Source organism: Rousettus aegyptiacus, unplaced genomic scaffold (assembly GCF_014176215.1).
Source record: "Rousettus aegyptiacus isolate mRouAeg1 unplaced genomic scaffold, mRouAeg1.p scaffold_m13_p_9, whole genome shotgun sequence".
Taxonomy (NCBI): domain Eukaryota; kingdom Metazoa; phylum Chordata; class Mammalia; order Chiroptera; family Pteropodidae; genus Rousettus; species Rousettus aegyptiacus.
Genome location: NW_023416312.1, coordinates 60,420,704 through 60,444,575, shown reverse-complemented (window position 1 = coordinate 60,444,575; position 23,872 = coordinate 60,420,704). Strand labels below are relative to the sequence as shown.

Sequence of the window (23,872 nt, the reverse complement as noted above, 5' to 3'; positions counted from 1 at the left end):
GCACCAAAACCTAAGGGAGCTGCTTAGGCATGAGTCCTTATCAGTAGGCTCTGTAGAAGAAGTCAAACTTGAGTCACAGTGATGATTAATCACATAGGGATAGTAATCTTACCCTAAGTAGTCAAGCAAAGAGTGTCATTTTATCCTCTTCCTCCAAACTCTCAAACCATCTGAGTAAACACAGGGAAGGAGGGAGTGACAGTTAATTTTATGTGTCACGTAGACTAGGCACTGGGATGCCCATTTATCTGGTTAAACATTATTTCTGGGTGTGTCTGATGAGGGTGTTTCTGGAAGACCTTAGCATTTGAATTGGTGAACTGAATAAAGCAGATGGCCCTCCCCAGTGTAGGTGGGCATCATCCAATCCATTGAGGGTCTCAATAGAACAGAAAAGGCAGAGGAAGATTGAATTTGCGTGCTCTATCAAAATGGGATACCCTCTGCTCACCGCTTGCCAATTGTTGTCTTTAGGTGATTTGGGTCCAAAGTTGTCCAAAATTCCTTTTTTTCCAAGAGATATCAAGCCTGACTGCTTGAACTGGAACATCGATCTTATCCTCCCCTTGACATTCCTGGTTTTCAGGACATCTGATTCAGACTGGCATCCGCACATCAGCTCTCCACCTCTCAGGCCTTGGAAGTACACCACTGGCTTTCCTGGCTCTCCAGCTTGCAAACAGCACACTGTGGGAATTCTCAGTCTCCATAATTGTGTGAACCAAGACTTTATTTTATACCTACCTATTTATCTACCTATCATCTACAGATCCGATAGATAGAGAGATATCTTAGAGGAATAAGGAAGACTCTGAAACAAAAGTGAGATTGGCATTTTAAAATACACAGAATCAAATCTTTAACAACCCAACTTAGTTTAATAAGCAAAAGTAACTGAAAAGTTGGGGAACAGAACATAAAGAAGCCCATTATCCAGTAGAAAGTGGGGGCATGATAGAAAGGGGAATCTATTGGGGAAGCTATTGGAAAAATAAAACCATTTTATGACTTTTTCACCTCAAATAGTTATCTCTCAATCAAACTAGAGATATTGGGTAACTATCCTATCAGAGGAAGCTCATTTTTGTTTATTTTTTTGTATGTTGCCATGATATAGCTCACAGGTATTTGGCTAGGAATGCATCCGGTTGGATTATAGTTACTGTCCTATTTTTCTATTATTATACTCTCCTGGGTGAAAGATAGGCTTGGAAGAAGGTGATCTAAGACCTGGTGGATTCTGTGGGTGTGGGTATCTCTGCTCCTGCCTAGCATGGTTCTCTGTGTGTCTTCATGATGCTTAATTGCTGAAATCTTATTGCGATTTTCTATTTTTCTCTAAATTTAAGTACCTATTAACAAATCGAAACTAAGTATTACGAATATAGGAAATTATGCCTACTCTAGCTTCCCTATAAGATATAGCTATTATAACTATGATGTCAAGACCTTTGAAGAATGGAGAATAAGCCTGATGAAACTTTAAGGATGTTACTGTCAGAGTTTGGATCATTTGAGAGAGAATGCATTTCATTAAAAAAATCTAGTCTGAAATAATAACAGAGCCTTGAGGCTAAGATGTTCGAATGTGAAAGCAACAAATATTCAGTACCTCATTATCTACTGGAGAGCTGAGGGATATTATTTTCTTTATTGTAGGGACTGCAGATGATATCTTGAGACACCAAAGACCCATGGCTACTCTTTCCTATTGTTTAAGACTTTGATGGAAAAGAATATCTGTCCCATATACTCTCCTAAACTGAATAATTGAGTTGGACTATGTATGAGCCAAAGAGATCCCTTGACCCTTTTAGTGTCAGGCCTAGGCTAACACCATTCCTACTTTCCCCTGGACTTTGGGATGAACTTAGAGGAGTTATCAGGAAACTCATGCATAAACGTTCATGAGGTCACTTTACCTTGCCTTACTAATGCTAGTCAAAGTTCCATTGCTAATAGTTTTAGCACCCAGCAAGGTCCTAGTACCCAGTAGATCCTGTTAGTTCAGGGGTTGCAACTCACATGGCCACAAGTAACATGTATATGAGTGAAGTTAAGGAATCTGGGTAAACTGGAGATCACATGCTCTATCAAAATTGGACACCCTCTGCTCACTGCTTGCCAATTATTGTCTTTAGGTGATTTGGGTCCAAAGTTGTCAGAAATTCCTTTTTTTTCAAGAGATATCAAAAATACAAAAGTTTATATAAAGATTTTTCTCCAAAATATAGCTGCTAATTTAAAACTCTACATTCATTTTCTCACCTTTTCTCACACTTGCCCAGCTCTATTTGGCTCACTTGATAATACATTGGCTTCATGACTATAATGTGCCTATGGTTATCGCCTGAAGCATGATACATAACTCTTCCAGATAAACCATCCTAAAGTTCACTGGTGTAAACTATAACTGATATTTATGCTCACAGATTCTGTGAGTCAGCAATTGAGAAAGTACACAGTGGGGGCTACACTTCTCTGCTCCAGGATGTCTCGGGCCTCAGCCAGGATAGCTTGACTGAGGGTAACTTGAAAGGGAGTAGATGACTCAAGCAGCTGGGGCCAGGAACAACTGAGACTGAGATGGCTGAACAGCAGGCTCATGTGGGTCTATCGACCAGAGTTCCTACATGTAGCATGTCCAGCACGCCCATCTCAGGGCTTTAAAAACAAATTTTTCCTGTAAAAGAAAAAGTGGAAGGTATATGATCTTTTATGACCTAGCCATGGAAGTCTCAGGATCAGATCTACTGTCTTCCATTGCTTGAAACAGTCATAAGACCTCTTCCAAGATTCAAAGAGAAGGACCATAGACTCCAACTCTTGATAGGAGGAGTCATATTTTTAACCATCACACGCCTTACTGGTAAGTGCCTTTTACAATCCCTTTCTTACCCTCCAGCTAGACAAGGTAGTAAATATGATAGTGATGCTTGTTTAATTACAAGTGTTAAGTACAAAATAATTTTTGAATAGGACCTAAAATGAAATTTTCACAGTTTTATACCACCCACATTTAATTAATTTTTACTATACTGTTAATATATTTAGTATATTTGTTCATAATTATCCACTTGCATACTGATTGGGTATTTATGTGCAGTCATCAGAGAGGATTGGAAATAGAAGACCAAATAAACTGTGAGGCCAAAAGCCTGGATTAGCAAGCTTATAGAACATTGGATTTTATAATTATGTTTCCTGTGCTTTTGACTAATTTTGGGTTTACAGGGCAGGATTTATAATCTCAGTAGCAGTTCTAAGCTTTCACAGATCATGTATTATCAAAACTGCAACAATCTTATAATTATTTCAGTCCAAGAGCCTATTTTACAAATTAGGAACCTGAGACGCAAAAATAGCGGCAGAACTAGAAATGCAGTCACCTATGCTTTCTTGGCTAATTCTATCTACTATCTTTCTATCATCTATCTACCTACCTACCTTGTAGGTTTATACATATTTTGTATAAAATCAAAGGAAATACACTAACATTTTATTTATAATTGCTTTTGGCTCTAGTGGTGATGGATGATAGGTAAAATCATAAATCTTCTGATTTATGATTTTCCAACATTTTCCCAAATATTCTGTGAAAATTAGGTAGATCTGAGAATAACAAGAAATTGTTTCTAGAGACTAGTAAAACTGATAATTTTTATGTGTTGATAGTACAGGTGATTTTTATCTATAACTAAAGAGTAAATTCTCTCTCTCTCTCTCTCTCTCTCTCACACACACACACACACACACACACACACACACACACACACTTCTTTCTACCCTTCCCCTTTTAATTCCTACCCCATCTCCTGAGTCAGGGGCTACATTTTCTATCAGGAATCTGAAACTCAGGCATTAGTAGCATGACAGCACCTTGTGCCACATTTCACACTTAGAAACCTATACATGATGACTTAGTGCCCCTGCTCCTCCCTCATCCCCTCTCATTTAATTGTCTTCATCTTTGAGATTAAAGATGAATTTCTGATATGACTCATTAGATGGCGATTATTTCTACCATTCTAAATTGTCTCCAAGGAAAATGTATCCTTTTAGCAAGTAAAAGGAAAAAAAATCATTAATTATTTTTCTTTTAAATTCAGGTTATGAAATAGCATTACAGAGTTATTCTAGTTTTCGTAAACATACATAGTGATAGAAATAAAATAAAATAAAATAGCACTTATATAAAGGCTAATATGTGCCAGGCATTGTTGTATATGTATATTCATTATTGCATTTTGTCCTCCCCCAAATCCTATGATGTAGGTGCTGATATTATCCTTCATTTTATACATAAGAAAATTTCAGGACAGTGAAGCTAAGCAACAAATAGGAAGTGGTAGAGCAGGAATTCAAATACATTTAATCTATTTCCTAAGTCCATGGTCTTAACCTCTACTCAATTTCATCTATTAATAAGTCCCAAAAACTATATTTCAATCATCCTTTTATCCATTTGTTGTTTGAACCTTTTTCTGTGATAGGCACTGCTTGCCCTTTTAATCTCAGTACAATATTTAGGAGTTCTGATTCCCAGGACATAGTTCCTTCCACCTAATAAAAATATAAGAAATATACTTTCAGTTCAACCATAATTTTTTGAGCATCTACGATGTGCTGAATAAGGCCTTGGAGATATGCGTGTGATACACACACACACACACACACAAGGTAGATACAATCTTCATATTCTTATGAAGCATGTTTTAATGGGGGGAGCCAAGGAGGGTGTGGTAAGTACTGAAGGGGCACTTTAAGCACTGAGTAGGAAGAGGTAACTCAGTTGCCAGTGAAGTCTTCCAGGAAGAAGTAATGACTAGGAGATCAGTTTCTGGCATGACAGAATAAGAAGCTTGTGGATCTGCTATCCCGTGAACTGGTGAAAATTATTTAAAAAAAAAAAAACAAAATAAAACAACTTAAAAACCTCTGGAAATGATCTTAAGGGCATTTATCAAGTGGATAAACATCTATTCAAGAAAATTTATAAAAATTCCATAAGAAATGGGAGAGTCTGTGGTATTTGAACCTAGATCTCTCATTCCCTCCTCACTCCTAGGTCAGGGAGGCATAAATTTCACTTCCAACCATGGGTGGAAAACACATGGTATCCTCTTCGTGCAGCTACCTGCCATGGAGCTTTCTTCCTAGGAAGAGGAGGACATTAGCATTTCTCATCCTGCCCCAACTACTGAGATTGCAAGGTTAAGCTCCAGGTGAGTGCCTTCACTGATGGAATGGAGACTGTCCTGTGGGTGTGGCACCACTGAGAATACTGGTGCCTTGATCACCCTTGGCTTGTAAGACATGGTTCCAAGCATGTGAAGCAAGCTAAGAAGACCTCAGGCTGCTGTTTACTCCTTAACTCCACTAAGACATCAACTCCTAAAGCAGGAGGGTCACTTAGAGAGGACTGCCATTGTCCCCACTCCCAGATCTAGAGATTTTGCCTGGGGAGAGAAGACGGCCATAAATCATACACATTCTAACATTTCCCCAATAGAAGTTATTTCATTTGCAACAGAGCATGGAGAAGTTCAAGCCAAGGAAGCTCTAAAAACAGTTGTGGCTGTGGTAGAGGCAACTGTGAAGTGATTCATGGAATTAATGAATATACTAGTTAACTGTAAACTACCTAGATTATTTTAAAGAGCCAGGGAAGGAGATGGCTGGGAAGAGTCCTCCCTCCTTGGGTTCAAACAAATAGCAAACGCTGATCTTTGAAACTGTTGCTTCAAGGAAGCCCAAATTTGATTGAATTAGTCTGCAGAGCAATTAATGCCCAAGGACATTATTGGAAATAAGAGAGAAATCAACTGGCATTTGGAAGAGCCTAACAGCCGGGTTTGGTCATGGCTGTGACCTTCATAAGTGCTTCTCAGTCCCCCACATTACCTTCACTTAGGTGGGACAGGATGGTTAGAGGGGGTTAGAGACAGATATTTCCCTTCTTCTAAGTTGGTCAGGTTCTGGTAAAAGAGTTTCTCTTGAGGGAAAATAGATATGACGTATTATTGAATTGTACACTTGTAACCTATATGCTTTTATTAATGTCACCCCAATAATTTTAATAGAAAAATTAAAATAAATAAAGTCTCAGGGAAAATAGGAATAGAATGCTCTGGATATACTTAAAAATGGCTACTTCCCCCACCACCCCTGCCGGAAACATGAGGCATTTTCTCCAATATTCACTGTGAGAACCTCGTAGGGCTCTTGGTAGTAAAACTCATAATAGTATGGGAGTAATCCTAAGACTGGCATCTCTGGAGTTTTAACTCTCAGACTTTTCCTCATTGAACTTCTAGTAATTTGTTAATTATAAAGCAGGTTTTCTCAATCTCAGTACCATTTTTAGGAGTTCCGATTCTTTCAGTTATCTTAGAACTGGTTCTCAGTACCGGTTCCTAGGGATGTTTCTGTTCATGAATTTTGCTCTAGCAAATTGTGATTCTCTGAATCTGCTTGTCTGTTTCTCCTTTGTTGAGGGGGAGGGGGCAGTGATTTGCTCTGTGATCTCAATTCTCTAATGGATCTAAGAAGAATTGTTGATTTTCAGTTTGTTTGGCTTTTTACTGGTTAAGATGGAGTGATGACTTCCAAGTTGTTTAATGCCAGACCAAAAACTAAAAGCAAGAGAAATTTTTTATAATGATAAAAGAGTCAATCCATAAGAAATATATAGCAATTATAAATATATATGCACCTGACAACAGAACACCAAAATACATGGGTCAAAAACTGATCAAAATGAAGGAAGAAACAAATAATCAACAATAATAGTTGGAAACTTTAATAACCCAATTTTAAAAATAAATAGACCAACTGGACAAAAGATCAATCAGGAAATAGAAGACCTGAGAACACTGTGCACCAACTAGACCTAATAAACATATAGAATACTTTACCCAACAACAGCAGAATGCACATTCTTCTCAAGTGCACATGGCACATTATTCATGGTACACTGTGTGACAGGCTGTAAAACAAACCTCAATACATTTAAAAGGTTAGAAATATGAGATATATTCTCTGACTACAATGGAATAAAATTTTATATCAATAATAAGAAATAGGAAATGCGTAAATATTTAGAAATTAGGCATAATACTCTTAAATAGCCAAAGCTTCAAAGAACAAATCAAAATGAAAATTAGAAAATACTTTGAGATGAATGAAAATGAAGTACAACATACAGAATACAGAAATTTATGGGATGCAACTTTGGTAGGTTGAAGCACAATATACCAAAACTTATGGGATAGAGCTAAATTTATGCTGAGAGAGGAATATATACCTGCAAATAAATGCTTATACTGAAGAAGAAGAAAGATCTCAAGTCAATATCCTAACTTTCCCCCTTAAGACATTGGGGGAAAAAAGAGCAATCTAAACATAAAGCAAGCAGAAAGAATGAAATAATGATTAGAGCAGAAATTAATGAAATGGAGAATGGAAAAAGAGTAGAAAAAATGAGTGAAACCAAAGTTAGTTCTTAGAAAAGATAAACAATATTGACAAATCTTTAGCTAGATTCATGAGAGAGGGATAGAGCTAGAGAGCGAGAGCGAGAGCAAGAGTGAGAGAGAGAGAGAAATCAAGTTACTAGAATCAGAAATGAAAGCGGAGTCATTACTAACCTTATGAAAAAGGATTATAAAGGAATAATATGAAATTGTATGCCATCACATGAGATAACTTAGCTGAAATGGACAAATTCTTAGAAAAACACAAACTACCAAAAATATCTCAAGTATAAACAGATAATCTGAATAGACCTATAACAAGTGAAAAGATTGAATTAGTAATAATAATAATAAACTACCCACACACACACAAAAAGCCTAGGCCCACGTGGCTTCACTGCTGAATTCTACCATTTAAAAAAAAAGAATTCTTTACGAACTTTTCCAAAAATAGAAAAGTAGACGACATGTCTCTCATTTTATGAGACCAGTATTACCCTGATATCAAAACCAGACAAAGATAAAACAAGAAAAAATACAGATCACTTTCTCTTAGGCAAAAATCCCCAACAAAATACTAGGAAAGCAAACCAACAACATATAAAAACAGGACCAAGTGGGATTTATCCTAGAATGTAAGTTTGTTTTAATATCCCCAAATCAGGAACTTCCTCAACATGATAAAGGGCAAAACAAAAAACCCTCAGCTGACATCATACTTAATAGTGAAACACTAGATGACCTACCCCTAGGATCAAGAACAAGGCAAAGATGTGTGCTCTTAACACTACTATTCAACATTGTACTGGAGATTCTAGCTAAGGCAATTAAGCAACAGAAAGAAATAAAAGGCATCCAGGTTGAAAAATTAGAAGTAGAATTATCTCCATTTATAGATGACATGATCTTATATGTAGAAAGTCTTATGGAATCCACTGATAAACTGATAGAACTAACAAACAACTCCGGGATGATCACAAGATACATGATCAATACACAAAAGTCAATTGTATTTATATACACTTGCAACAAATAATCTGAAAAGAAAATTAAGAAAACTCTATAATAGCATGAAAAGGAATAAAATACTTAGAAATGAATTTAATAAGGGAATTACTAAGTTTATACTCTGCAAACTATAAAACATTACTGAAAGAAATTAAAGAAAATGCAATTGAATGGAAAAAAATCTCACATTCATGAATTGAAAATTTTAATACTGTTAAAATGGTAATACTCATCAATTCAATCTACAGATTTGATGCGATCCCTTTCAGAGTCCCTTCAAAACCACTTCGATACCAACTATGTTTTAAAAATAAATAAAAGCATTAAAAGACAAAATTAAAATTAAATAAAAATTACAAAAACCACTTCACCCCTGCTAAAATGGTTAGAATCAGAAAGTCAGACAATAAAAGTGTTGTTAAGGATATAGGGAAATTGGAACCTTCACACACTGCTAGTGGGAATGTAAAGCAGTCAGCTAGTTTGGAAAACAGTATGGCATTTCCTGAAACGATTAAGCACAGAGTTACTGTATAACCCAGCAGTTCAATTCCTAGATCTACCCAGGAGAAATAAGAACATATGTCCTCACAAAACTTGTACATGAATGTTTATATTTACATTGTTCATAATAAGCAAAAGATGGAAACAGCTCAAATATCCATCAATGGATTAATAGATAAACAAAATGTGGCCTAGTAATAAAATAGAATATTGTTGAGCCATAAGAAGAAATAAAGAAATACATGCTACACAACAGATGAATCTTGAAAACATGCCAAGGAAAGAAAGCCAATTGCAAGACCACATTTTATATGAGCACATTCTTATGAAATGTCCAGGATTGGGACATTTTATTTATGTATTTATTCATTCATTCATTCATTCATTCATTCATGTATTTATTTATTTATTATGGTGACATTGGTTAACGAAATTCAGTAAGTTTCAGGTGTACAATTCAACAGTAATGTGTGTGTGTATACGCGCACACACACACACACACACACACATATAATTGCATTGTGTTCCAAGATTGAAAAATTATAGAGATAGAAAGCAGGTTAGTGTTTTCTTAGGGCTGAAACAATAGAACCATGGGGGAGGAGTCATAGGTAAGGGTATGGTGTTTCTTTTTGACGTGAAAATGTTCTAAAATTGACTGTGGTGATAATTGCACGTAACTGTAAATATACTAAAAACCAGTGAGTCATACATTTTAAGTAGGCGAATTGTATAGTATGTGAATTAGACCTCAATAAAGCTGTTTAAAAGAAGTAACACCCATTATGGGATGGAAGAGTAGTATTTATCCAGGGTAAGTGTGTGAGGAGTAGTTGCATGTTTTAGGCAGGGAAAATGGTGAGAACTAAGACCAGGACTTGAAAGGGCATGGAGCTTTGAGGAGATGATAATTCATTCAGCAAGATGGTGGTGTTATTACTGTTTATTAAATACCAACTGATGCAGAGCAGAGATTAGGAGCAAGGGTTTTGACCTTAGGCAGGCACTCCATTTAATAGCTGAGTGGCCTTAGCCAAGACACTTAATCTCTCTAAGCCTCACTTCTCTTTTCTATCAAACAGTAGGTTAGCAATATAACATCTGGAAAAATGATTCAGTTCATGGAAGGGAAGAAAGACTCTATGCTCTATGTCAGTCAGTCCAAGGAACTATCTTGACAGTTACAATGCAAAAATAATATAATTATCCATTGGGAGAAATTTTTAAAAATAATTATTTCTTGAACAACCAGATAGCAGGAGGTCTAGTGATATATCAAAATGCCACTTAAAAGGATGTGATCCCTCCCTTTAGTGAGCTGAAAAGCTTCTTGATATTCATCAGAATGTGTGTGTGTGTGTATTATACTGTACCTCCTGTCCTTCATTTTTCTTTTAATAATTCATGATGAACATGTAGTACCTATGGATCTACCTTATCCCTTGAAGATGATTCTTTACCCAAACTATACTGAAAATATTAAAGGAGCACGAAGGCAAAATATTTGAATATACATTTCTCAAAGTAACGTGTACAAACAGCCAATAAGTACATGAAAAGATGCTCCATAGCCAACTAAATTAGCCATCAAATTTATGCAATTGTTTTTGCTGAGGCTCTTGCAAAACGCCGATGTCAGAATACCAAATAACTTCTTTGGGATACTGCTAACACGAGAAGTCTCCTACCCTCAACCCTTACCTGAGCTTGAACTTTCTTTGCAGAGGGAACAGACTAGCTTTTCTCTTAGCTTTTGCCTTTTCCTTTTATATAGGCAGCGGTGGGAACTGGGGCTGACTTTCAAACACATTTTTCTTTAGTTTCACAGTGCAAAATTGTGCACAAGATTACCCCTGTCATTAGCATCCTGGTAAATCCATTAGTCTTGCTCCTCTACTTCTTTTGTGTGTCATGGTAGCTATGTGTTACTGTAACTTTCTAGTTCCTCATATACTACTTTTAGTTTCTCAGTTGTTTTTGTTCTGTTATTTAGTATTCATTCAAAACCCTATGTATTTAAGTAAAAACGAGAAAGTTACAAATGCCCTGTTTATACTCTATGGCATACTACATTATCTGCTTTATTTACCTTGGAATTAGAAATCAAAATTTGTGATGTTAGGAAAGGTTTGCCATTCACGTTAAGATTTATTACACAGAGAAAACTGTTACTGGGAGAGGCAATCTGCCTTGGATCTTGAACATTCCTGCACATTTTTATTAGGTACCAAGAAGTAAAGCCCTGACCATTCTTCACACAGGGAAGGCCATTTCTCAGTCATGTTTGCAGCAAGCAGCTTTGAGGGATGAGTTAACATCTTTCTCTGGGCACAGGGCAGGTTTACTTCTGCTTACTAAGAAAGTGGTGAAATCTCCAAACTCAGGGTTTCTTTCCTATAATTCAATGCTCTGCGTGAGCAGACATCCAATATGGGCCCTGTCACCTCATGGAACTTGAGGATCATGGGTAAGTGATACAAACCAGTATGAAGCTCTGTCTACTGCTTTTGCTGTGAGTAATAATGGCCCTGTTTCTTCTGATCCAGGATTTGAGTGTCTTCTGCCAGTATCCACTAAACTGTAGTAGGTTAAGTTGTTAACTTATAAGTAGGGAGAAATCTCAGCTTAAATCAATTATGCTAAAGCAATGTTTCTCACTAGGATGATTTTTGCCATATTTGTATACCACTTATGCTATTAACGTTGTTAATATTAATAGTGTTCTACGTCACATTTTTCAAATTGACTCACTTAATTTGAATACTCTTTCAAAAACGGAACTTTATGACACCACCCTAAATCTAAACTATCATCATTTGCTTTAAACAGAGCATTCATTAATACATTTAACATTCAAATAAATCCATGGATATTACAATTTAAAATATTTGTGTACTGTCTAAAATCATTTCCATCTACTTAAACCCCAAGTTAGTTGATTATAACCAGACAAATCATGGCTGGGACAAAGACTACCACAACCAATGTTTTTAGTTAGTGGATTTTGAGGTCTTATCCCCTTTCCTATAAAAAGTTCCCATGAAACCCCCTTGTGAAGGAAAAATAAAAGTCTAGTGCTCTGACCTGCAATGGGGACAATTGTTGTCTCCCAGGAATACATATCCAGGACAGCCTGGCCATCAGCATAGGAGGATCTGGTGTCTGCTACAGGCAAAAGCATAGAAAACAAAGTCAGACCACCGTGGAGAGGCGGGCCCTTCCACATCCTGAGAACTACCCCTATGAGCTCCAGGAGGATGGATTCATCCTGTCTTGTAAAACTGCCAGTCACTCCCTGGACCTTCACCTCATTACAGCCATAATCCGGCCCCACCAGCATCCATCAGGGTGTTGCAGAGTCTGGAGACATAAATTGCCCCCCAAAAGAGCAGCACAGAGGAAAAATAAAATACAACTGGTACAACTGTGAGCCATCTATACATCTGTAGATAGGTAGATTTAGATGTAGATATAGATACACCTTCTTACATAGCACTCTCATGTTTCCAGGTAATTACAGGAACATCCCCAAATCTGACTTGAACCTCTCTCCCTTTATAATTTACATAGGTCTAGGGGTATCTGATGAACTGGTAAGGAGGGCCTGACACTGATATTCTGGAAGAGATCACTTACCCCAAGGAAATAAGCCAGGAAGAGAAAACCATAATCTTACACTCAAAGATGCAATTCTGACTAAAGCATGTGTTAGATACTTGTCTTCTGGTCCAACCCTCAAACAGACCCATAGTATTATGGGTAAGGGGCCTGTGATTAAAATCTCCAAGTTGCCAAGATATCTTTAAGATATCAATGCCAAGTGGCCCTGCATAAATGCCTAAATTGAAGAGATGGGCACTCTCATTTTTTCTGTAGAGGTCAGTCTGTGATTCAGCCTACTAGGGGTTCTGAAAAAATATGTTGGGCTTCATTATTTGAGAATTCCAAAGCATCAATAGAGGTAGGGGCCTGAATGATACAGGACCTGGATGAAGGGGCAGGGATATTCAAAATACATGGTAGTATTTTGAGGGGAGGGGATGGGAGGTTGGGCAGAAACAGCAGGAGAGGAACATAAAGGCAGCTCCCACCTAACAGTTGGCCTGGATTTATTAAGCACACGTGATAAGTACTTACTTCACCCTCCTCCCCCAAATAACTGAACCAAATCTCTTGGGAGTTGGGATCCTGCATGGGCAGACGCGTAAAGAAAAACCTGTCAGATATAGCTGTCATATCCTTATTTGGTCCTCATGAGATAGCTTAGAGAGCATTATTTTATTTTACAGATAAGATGTAAAAGCTATTCTTCTGGCTAGGTGGTCTGGCGATAATTTGGAGTTCACATTTGCTTCTGAAATTCTGTCGACAAATATCAAGTGCCCTAGTTACCTGAGAAATAAACTGGTAAGTACTGCTGGTTATTTTTGCTATAAAATGTTTATTATTTCAACAATGTGTGTACATTCTAATAAGGAAAGATACAAATATGCAGAATGTTAAAAATCACTCATAATCCTAGCACTCACTGTACTTTTCTTTCATCCTTCATGTTTTTCTGTGCATATATGTAATACACAAATGTATTCCTCCCTTTAAAAAATGACAGTCGCCTATTACCTAGTAATGTTTTTTTCATTTTATATTGTCAGGAACCTCCTTTTGTACAAATGAGTAAAGCTCTCCTATTAAAAAGCAAGACTGAAAGACTGATTCAAAATATGATAAACAAAATGCAGATAAGAGACGCATCTTAAACCACTAAGAGCAACAAGCAGGAAAGTGGGCAAAAGTTTATCAGGAAAATGCAAATCAAAAGAAGGCTTAATGGAAATGCTAACTGAGCAAAAATAAAAATCAAGGTAAACTACATTAAATAGGGGTAAGGATGGTTTCGATTAACTTTCCAACGCATCACTATAAGTTTGTTTCTTACTCTCCTTATCTCATCTATTTCATTCACTTCGCTAAACATATCCTCCTTGCTTAAATGCCTGTTGTGTATATCTTCTTTAAATTCCTGGAGTGACTGAATCAGCCTTTCTCTAAAAGTTCCGTCTGTTTTTCCCTCCTCCTCTGGTGCTTCCTCCTCTGGCTTTTCCTCAGGCTTCGGCTCTTCCTCAAGCTTTGGTTCACTCCCATTTTCTGGTTTTCCTTCAATCTGACAAGGTTTCATCTTGTGTCTCCCTTCTTTTTTATCTTGCAATAATTATTCTTCTTTGAATACAATTACTTCTAGGAAGCAAGAAGGAGATTGTAAATCAAAAGCTTGGCGACTGGACCAGCGCTCTGGACAAAGGTCTCAGCATTTGCCCCATCCCTTTTTTTGATTCAGAGCTATCATCAAAAATCTTGCACCCAGGAGACTCGATCAGCAATCAGTTTCCCTGAGCTGGCCCCTCTTACCTCCACTTTCCACTGCCTCACGGCTCTCTTGTTCCTCCTTCCAGCCATTTCCAAGGCCCTCTTCAACCACCCCCACCCCTGCGCAACCCACACAGACGTATCACAAAGCCCTCCCAGAAGAGAGTAGGCTGGCAGAATAGGGGCTGGGGCGGGGAGACACAGTGGGGCCCACACCTCTGTCCCGACCTCGCCCGCGTCCACCCCAGGCGTCTTTATAATATACCCCTCACCTACCTGTCTTGATCTGGTCAGTTTCTCCGTCTCTTCTAGTCTTGCGTAGCGATATGAACAAGACCTGCAGATCAGAGCACAAACGGGAAATGGGAGGGGGAGGGGGAGGGCCAGGGAGAAGGGAGTGGAGGAGGGGAGGTGGAGCAAGCGCTTGGTGACCAGCACCACGGACTTTTTTCCTCATTAAGGTTCTCAGTTATGGAAAGTTTTTCGCCTTCTGTTTCTCCTAGTTCTCCCCCTCTTTGCATTGCCAGTTGGCCCGAATTTCCCATCAGACAGGGAGTAGGCAAAGCACATTATTTCCAAACTATCTTTAAGACTGGGGCGGGGGTTGGGGGGAGGGTAGGTGTCGGGAAAGCGGTCTGAGATGGCAGAGAATGATTATTTTTAAACTACCACAGGTCTCCCTGTATTTCTCCCAAGACCCCTAGTTTCTTTTCCAAGGTTCATTCCCTACAGACCGGGACCTGGGGGGTGGAGAGGTGGACTTGACCAGGACTCTCTCAAGTCTCTGCTCTAGGCCACCCCCACACTATAAATTCTCAAGCAGCACTTACTTTGACACCAACCTGCAAAATTCCGGCAAATTGGTTTTCTCCTGGCCTCAGGCCCCTGCGTCGCGATGCAGAAGGGAGCTGGTACCCAGATGAGAACAAGGACCAGACTCGCAAGACTTCTGCACACGTCGACTCCTGGTCATGTGAGATCTACGTCACCAGTGAGCTTGGGGCCCTAATTTCCACGCCCACCAAAAGCGCGGCAGAAGTAAGTCCGCCTTCTGCCTCCTCCCCCTTTATACTTTTGGCCCTGTCAGTTTTTTGTTGTTGTTGTTGTCGCATATCTCAGGGGGAAATTTTTTATTTGCCTTTCTCTGATTACTAGGTTGGGGCTGCACCTTTTTCTGGAGCTACTAAACTTCTCTAAATCTTTCCAGAATTGTCTCTTCCTGCCTTCCGCTCCCAGCATTAACTCCTATAGCCATCGCCCCTCCCCCAGCCTGCATTTCATCTGCAATCTGGTCTTTGGCAGTTGTGGAGCAGGGTTGGTTTAACAGTGGGTTGTTTGAAAAAAAAAAGCTTGGGGCAGGAATGAGATCTTTTAATGTAGTTTTTACTTTATTCATAATACTTTTATACTCTTTTCTTTAAGTAACATTTTTTTTATAGTTGGAAAAGACAAAGACAAAATTACTTAAGTTAAATGAGTTAATGCATGTACAGTCCTGAGAATAGTGCCTGGTATACAGTGCTTTAAAAGTACAAACTATTATTATAATAGGATTTCATTTGGGGAAAAGATTCAAAATGGAAAAAGGAAGAGTAATGTTTGACTCCAGAGCCCCGGTGGTAGTATTTGCTAAGAAGCTGTGCTGCCTGCAGAATCATCAATCGTTTCCTCTTTTGTAAGGAGAGAATAATATTATACACCTCGTATAATTTGACTGTTGAGAATTCTAAATGATAACACTCGGCGCAAAGCACTTCACTCATATATAAAGTCTTCAATGGATATTGGTTATTTTTCAGCCTCGCCTCAGTCTTTGGTAATAGTCACAAATTTGTCAATAAAAATTGCATAGGTAATATTTGAAAAATAACAGGAGACATAAACATGCATTTTTGTTTTGTATAAGTTTCAGCGCCCCTTTGTGAGTCAGAATAAAAACTTCAATGGATTATGTGGAGAGAAAAAAAAAACTTACTGCATGTCATTTTATTTTACTTGCCCTTCTGGGATATTATTCTGTCTTCAGGGAAACGTGTATTTATTTGAGCACCAGAAAATCCAAGATATAATGGTTTTGGTCTTCTGGACAGAACACTGGTGTGAAAGACAGGAGATGTTAGTCCCAGTGCTAGCCTTAGAACAATTTACCTGTCCAAAGTCTGTGTGCCCGATGCTTCCAAAACTCGAAACGTAAGTTTGACGTAAGGAAAGGTTTATTGATTGAGAAGGCACCAACTGAGAAGATGGGAGACCTAATCCTCAAATCCATCTTAAATTACACAGTTCAGGCTTCTTTTATGTCAAAGGAAGGGAAAATATGAAGGGCAAGGGGTAATTGACTACCACAGACATTCAGGCACCAGCAGGGGTTCAAGGGAGATTGTGCTTAGTCTGTTGACTCTAGCTGATGTGAGACCAGATCAAAAGGTGCCTGCAAATCTTTGATAAACAATACATACTTTTCTTATCTCTTGGGGAGAGTCACCCTCTGGCCAGGCCCTGTTTTTGTAAACCTCAAGCCTCAAGCAGAATTCCTCAAACGATGAGCTATCAAGCTGAAGGCCATGGGAACAAAGCAGGCCTGAACAAGATAAAGTCAGAGACACTGAGGATTTCACTCTGTTACAAACTGCCTGTGTGACCCTTAGTGAGTTATTCTCCCTGTATGAGTCTTATCTCTAAAGCAGGAGAGCACCACCAAGCTCTCAGTACTTTAGAAAGAAACATGCGATTAGTAAAACATTTGAATATGTAGTCCTTAGGGAGATTGAAACATCCTGAATGGCAGCTGTTTTTCTCCAGCTTGATGGAAATGGTTCCAGAAATTTTTATAATGTCCTGAAAAAGGAAAGGTGCTTCGCTGCCATTATCTCATTTTATACTCTTAACAACAATTGCAAGGAAGATATTTTCATTTTTATTTTATATATGAAGAAACTAAACAGAGTTTAAGCAATGTGTCTAAAGACTTTATCTCCTTAAATCTGAACAGAAGAGGCCTCTGCCCTGAGGCCCCACTTTTGGAGGGTCAGTGTCTGGTCCTTCTCTCAAGGCTCTCTTCTCCAGTAGTGAACAGTCAGTCAGTGGAGCAAGAAGATGGCCTTACTTGAAGCCTTTACCTTTCTCCTTCGAGACTACACTCTTGATATCTAGGACCCTAGAATATTCTGCACTAAGGACCTAGAGCTCAAATACAAGGCCTGCTTGTGCCTCCTCCAGGTCTGTCCTCCTGGGAGTGGGCTACATCCCCTGTGAGTTCACCTTAGGGGTGGAGCAGATGACAGGACTACAAAGGCAGAACTGCTTCACATGAAGTCATTTGAAGACAGAACTAAAGGGAAGAGTAGACTGCCAGGCCAACAGGAGCTCAGAGAAGGCAATAGACAGTTACGTAATTAGTCAAAGACAGCCTCAAGGAGGAAAAAGACCTTGATCTGGGCTTCAGGGTTCAGGCAGGACATAGATGGAGGATGGAAAGGAAAGAGGAGACCAGTCTGGTTGAACCTAGGCCTTCTGTCTTTATCATTACCCTGGCCTGTCTCCTGTTGTCTTGCTGGGTAGAAGGCCACTTGCTCCTCCTTAAGTGTATTTAAGTCTACTGACAATGGTTGTCATCTGAAAGCAGGTTCAATGCAAGCACTTTTGGACATGTACTACACTACCCCCAAGGACTTTCTCACTTATTTCCAGGTCATGGAGTCTGAATCAGTCTGCCTTTCTGGATAGTACATAGGAATTTGCTAAGTACTTAAAATATGCATTTTTTGAGCCTGTAACTCCATTCTTAGGTATACATCCTAGGCAAATACTTAATGACAGTCCCAATGATTTCCTGCAACAAAGTTTGTAGACCTGAATTCTTACTATCAGTCCTTTGACCTGGACCTGAATATACAAAGAGAAGCCAGAAGTGAAAAGCGACGATGAAAGAGCAGAAGGAGGGAATTGTTCTGGGAAATGGTAGCTATGCATCCAAGCACATACACATGTATATGCACATTTTCACATGTGTGTACACATTCTCATAAACTGAGGATTCTCCCAGATGATTTTGCTACAAGATTAAAAAAGGTGAACATTATAATTCTGTTAAAACGATTCAAACTGCACCAATGATATGTACCAGTGGTATGTACCATTTACAAATGGAAAATGACTATTAGGATATTCAACACAATTCTTTATAATAGAAACAATTAAGAAGAAACTTAAATGTCTTACAATAGGGAACAGGTTAAATTAATTATGTAAAAACCATATCATAGATTTCTAAGAAAACATTAAAATGAGCTCTATCGAGAGCATAACTAAGAGTTAATTTTTCATGTATGCAATTAGAAAAGATGAAAAATATTGATTACACTCAAAGTTGGTTAATTTATTTGATGACTCTCAAACATTCACATGTGTTTTGAGAATATAAAATAATATACAGATGTTAACTAGACTTATTGCAGTGATCATTTTATAATATATTGAATCACTATGTTGTACACCTGAAACTAATATAATGTTATATGTCAATCATGCCTCAACAGAATAAATAAATGAAAATACAAGCAAAATGCAAACAAAAAAATAGTACGTTTTTAGAGGTCATTTTGGCAATATCAAACTTTATAATATGATGTGTGCTCTTGGACACATCAATTTCCTCTTCTAGTGATTTATTATACAGAAATACCCCCATGTCAAATGTAGTCATTGTAGTAGTTGCAATAGATTTTTTTTTAAAAAAGGAAAAAGCCTAAATATTCCTAAAAGGGGATTGATTTGAGACAAGTTTGATCATTTATATAATGCAAAACTATGCAGTGATGAAAAAATAATGATGTAGATTTATATATAGGAAAAAAATCCGACATGCATTGTTAAGAAAAAAGGCAAATTGAAAGTTAATACATGTGATAGTACATTTTGTTGCAACATATATTTATTTTTGTGTATTTAAAATATGAAAAGAATGAAATTCTACTATAATATGATAAGTGAAGTCCTTTCAATTTATTCCTGTAAAATTTTGGATTATGTGAATGGAATGACTGATGTGAGCATGTTTGGTTAACTCACTGCACAACTCAAAGCCATCAGGAACTCAGCTGTGTTTTGACACCATTTCATAACAGTTGTTTATTCAGCACTTGAACTTAATTATCATCCTTCCATTTTCCCCCGTCACCAACCCCATCACCAATCACATTAAATCCAGTGTTGAGTTACTGTGAGATTTTACTGTATTTCTATATCATGTTAGAAATTTGAATGGATATATACTTAAATATTTCCATAGGATATATTTGAAATGAGTATTCAATATAATGGCAACTTTTATTTTCTAAGTGTTGCATTTATATAGTTGAATTTTATCTTTAATTGGCATATATCAATTCTTAATATTCAGAAAAATAATTGAGATAAAACTGTAAAAACATGCAGAATAAAATATCTGACAAATATAAGACAATCATATCTATATTGAGACGAAAGTGTTTTGTAATATATTGGCAAATGAGATAAGGTTACAAACGGTAACATGACAAGGATTCAATTTTTTAAAATAACATGTAGATATTTATATATATGCATGCATAGAAAATATTATAGAATAATATACACCAAAATATTGAAAGTGAGTATGATTGGATAGTTTGTGGGTTTATGGGTGCTTTATGTATTCTTTTACATATTTCTTTGTAGATTCTTCTACCTTTTTTCCCAGTGGGAATGTATAACTTCTACAATAAAGAATGGTTTGCAAACAGTATAATCTTATTTTATGACACATATTTCACATATAGTCTTCTCTGTAGCTGAGCAAGATCTGATTTAAGGCCTCCACTACCTCTTTGAGGTGTGAGATCCTTACAATGGTTGAATACTTCACACATTTGGTTGAATGCCTCACACATTTGCTTCTGTTGGCCCCTTTGTGACTTGTATGCATTAAAATAAGGCTCTCCTCCCAATGCTCTGACTGTGGCTCCCTCTACTACTAGTGGTACACAGGAAAGGAGATTTCTTTTTCCTAAATTTTATCCTGTGAGAAATTTTTTCTTCTAGGAAATTTTTCGCTAGGAAAAGTAACATTGTTGGCAGTAATGTAATATTATAAGTAGATAATATATAAGACTATTATAAAATCATCTTAGTTATTAATTCAGTTCTTTTAAAAATATAAATGAATAGAAAAAGAAAGGATTGCATTTTTGGCTCTGTTTGACAAATGGCATTTATCTATAGTTCCTTGACCTTTTTTCCCATGAAAATGTTTTACTTTTGCAAATAAAGACAAATGTTACTTAAAAGCAGGTTTAAAAAATGTGCATAAAATTATCCTAGTTGTATTTAAAAATACATATAGAAGGAAAGAAACCCCTCAAGAATCTACACTCAATTTATTTTATGACTCTCAAACATACATTTCATCCATTTATTCATTTAACAAATACCCTGGATTCCATGAATCAAACACACTTCCAACCAGGCCCCAAAACATACATTTTTATCATGCTTCCCTGAGGGATTTTAATGCATACCAACACTGGAGAAACACTGGTGGTGCAGTGGAAACACAATTATATTGAGTATTTTCTTAGTCCATTCCGGCTACAATAACAAAAATACTATAGATTGAGTGGCTTAATAATAGAAATTTATTTTTCACAGATCTGGAAGCTGGGAAGTCCAAGATCAAGGCGCTGGCAGATTTGGTATGTGGGGAGGGCCTACTTTCAGATTCGTAGACTGCCCTGTTCACACTGTATACTCATGTGGTGAAAAAGGCAAGGGAACTTCCTGGGGCCTCTTTTATAGTGACACTAGTCTCATTTGTGGGGATCCACCTTCTGGACTTAATCACCTGCCAAAGACCCAACCTCCAGTTAACCATCACAGTGGGGGTAAGTTTCAACATATGAATTTTGAGGGGACACAAACATTCAGCCTATAGCAAGTACAAATATGCCTGGAAAAAGACTGTAAGGAAATACATCAAAACGTCAAAGATCCTAACAATGCATGTATTACATGACCTAACTGTCTTATTCTGTTAGGATCTATTTTTAAAAATTATTCGAAGACCGTTTCTCTGTTTACTAGATAAGATGCTGCCCATTTCATGAATTGTTCAATATATCCAATTAGATCTTGAAAAAAAATCATTCGGTGTTTCTCATATTGGGATACATCATAAAATAGATATGTAGATTTTAGGTGATGTTTTATTCATCCTCAAAAACATGTTCTGAATTCATAACGTATGTTGCCGATGCTTTAATCTAATAATCAAGAAAATAAAGTGTATAAATATATATATATATATGGAAAAGTGGATTCAAAAATTGAAAAAGGCATAAAGGAATTCACCAGTGATGACATTTGGGAATGGATGTGTGATTAAAGGTGATTTCTCTGTTGTTATTTACTTAAATGTCAGGTTTTTATCTTTTAATTTTTTGTACAGTTCCAATTGTATTGCCATTAAAACAATTCTGAATATATATGTCATCTCATCCATTTGGAATATGCAGAAAAACGATGACAATATTCATAACATACTTTCAGTGTGCATGCACCATGTTCCAGTGTTCTAAGCTATTTACAGGTATTGATCAATCCATTCTTCAAAAGAAACCTGTGAGGACTATACTATCAATGTCCCCGCCCTACATAGGAGGAAACTGAGGCACATAGAGGTTAAACAAATTGCCTGAGGCTTTACAGCTACTAAGTTGCAAAGCCTGGATGTAGCCAAAACTGCTGGGCTCCAGAATCAGTGTGCTCAGCCCCTCAAAAAACAAATAATAAATCCATTAAAAACACTGATTAGAACAGCTGGAGACGGTTACATATTTTCTTAAATATAATTTTTTAAATTGTTGTTTTTCTGGATATTTTAGTAGTGGCAAATCCCAACCCTGTCGTTTCTTCTAAAGGTAACCGTGTTTCTTCTCACAGTGACTAAAATGGGACATAATGGAGATAATCAGGCGATTGATGTTGGTATCTGAAAAAAAAAAAGCAAAGGGAAAAAATGGAGTCCCCAACATTGAGGACTTGAGAGGTTGTCATAATAAGTCCAAGTTGTGAGAAAGATGAAATCAGGAGGGAGCAGAAACTATGAAGAAGCAGGAGCAAGGACACAAAGAAAAGCTGTCCAGTAGAAAATTAAGACACCTCTTAGCAATGGGAGAGAGATAGACATTTGTTATATGAATGACTATTTCATGGGACAGAAATGCGCCAATTAGATTCCTTCAGTGGTTTTGATCCATATGCATTTCAAAAATGAATAGGTATTGTGTGGTCAATAAGATCTCCTAACTTGTTTTAAAATATCGTGATGGATTTATCTATCTCCTTTAACAAAACTTGAATGTCTGTGGGAGAAACCTAAAAAGTAAAGTAAAGGGTCGTCTTGTGACCAGAGCCAGCACTGCAGCTTGAACAGGAAGCCTGGGGCAGAGAAACAGGGTTAATCTTGATGAATGGCAGAGCAATGGACCTGTTTAGATTGCAACATCCTTGGGAAGTCAAGGAGGCGAGTTCCACTAGAGAAGTGGATAGGAGTTTGTAGGGCCAGAGAGTGGTCTGGGGTAGAGATGTGAAATCGGGTGTCCTCATCACTAAGACTGTAGTGACAACTGCAGAAGTGGATGACACCAGCCAAGGAGAACATGGAGACCAAGAAGGGAGAGGACTTGCAAGATTTAGGGAAGAAATATAGCTCAGGGTCTAAGAGCAAGGGCTAGAACCTGTCAGTTCTAGTTGGGTCTACATCTCCACTCTGTCCCCTACTATTCCAAGTAAAAGTAAACTGATAGCATAGTTATGTAAGATTCACATTAAATATAAGAACTGGGAAAAGATACACCTAAGAGAATGTTGAAAGTTATTATGTAAATTGTATCTATAAGAAAGCTGGTGTTGCTTTTTTAAATATCAAACAAAGTAGAATTCAGGGCAATGGGCATTATATAGACAAAGAGGGACATTTAATAAAGAAAAAAGGATCGATCCACCAGGAAGTTATTGTAATCCTTTAATTCCATGTTCCTAAAGACATAAAGCAGAAAATAAAAATCAGTATAAAAGAACAAGTAGAAAATTCCATAATTATAGCGAGAAAGAATATTATAAGTTTCTTGGTAATTAATACCATTATCAGAAAAATATCAGTAAAGATATCAAAAGTTTACCCATGATAGCCCCAGGATAGTTCAGTTGTTAAAAGTCCAGACATTGGAACCAAATTCATACTCCTTCTCTAACTAGCTGTGTGTCCCTCATTTTTTTTACAGCATAAACTTTCTTCTGAAACTAATGAGAACTATAGACTTTTTAATCACCACATTCATACACCTTGAAGAAATGGGTACAACCACCCCTGCCACATACATATGTGCACATAATTTTGAACGTTAAGTTTAGGGGGACCAGAAGTTTCCTCTTAAGACCTTGTTGTCTAATTTAATTCATTAGGAACATAGAACAGTTAAGGTCAAATAGACAAATAGTAAGGT

The 23,872-nt window shown here is 37.3% G+C and overlaps 1 protein-coding gene across 4 annotated transcripts; it reads right to left on the bottom strand.

Moving 5' to 3' along the window:
- Positions 1 to 13,408: 13,408 nt before the first annotated feature.
- On the bottom strand, positions 13,409 to 15,332 carry TCEAL9 (transcription elongation factor A like 9). 4 transcript variants are annotated; one of them, XM_016162419.2, is made up of 3 exons: positions 15,182 to 15,332; positions 14,628 to 14,688; positions 13,409 to 14,222 (listed from the first exon to the last, which is right to left on the bottom strand). In XM_016162419.2, the coding sequence occupies exon 3, from the start codon at positions 14,161 to 14,163 to the stop codon at positions 13,855 to 13,857; it is 309 nt and encodes a 102-aa protein (XP_016017905.1). In that variant the 5' UTR covers positions 14,164 to 14,222; positions 14,628 to 14,688; positions 15,182 to 15,332; the 3' UTR covers positions 13,409 to 13,854. The 4 variants fall into 4 exon arrangements, with proteins under 4 accessions (XP_016017905.1, XP_016017921.1, XP_016017897.1 ...); XM_016162435.2 differs by having other exon boundaries at positions 13,409 to 14,219; XM_016162411.2 differs by having other exon boundaries at positions 15,194 to 15,332.
- Between the last annotated feature and the right edge of the window lie 8,540 nt (positions 15,333 to 23,872).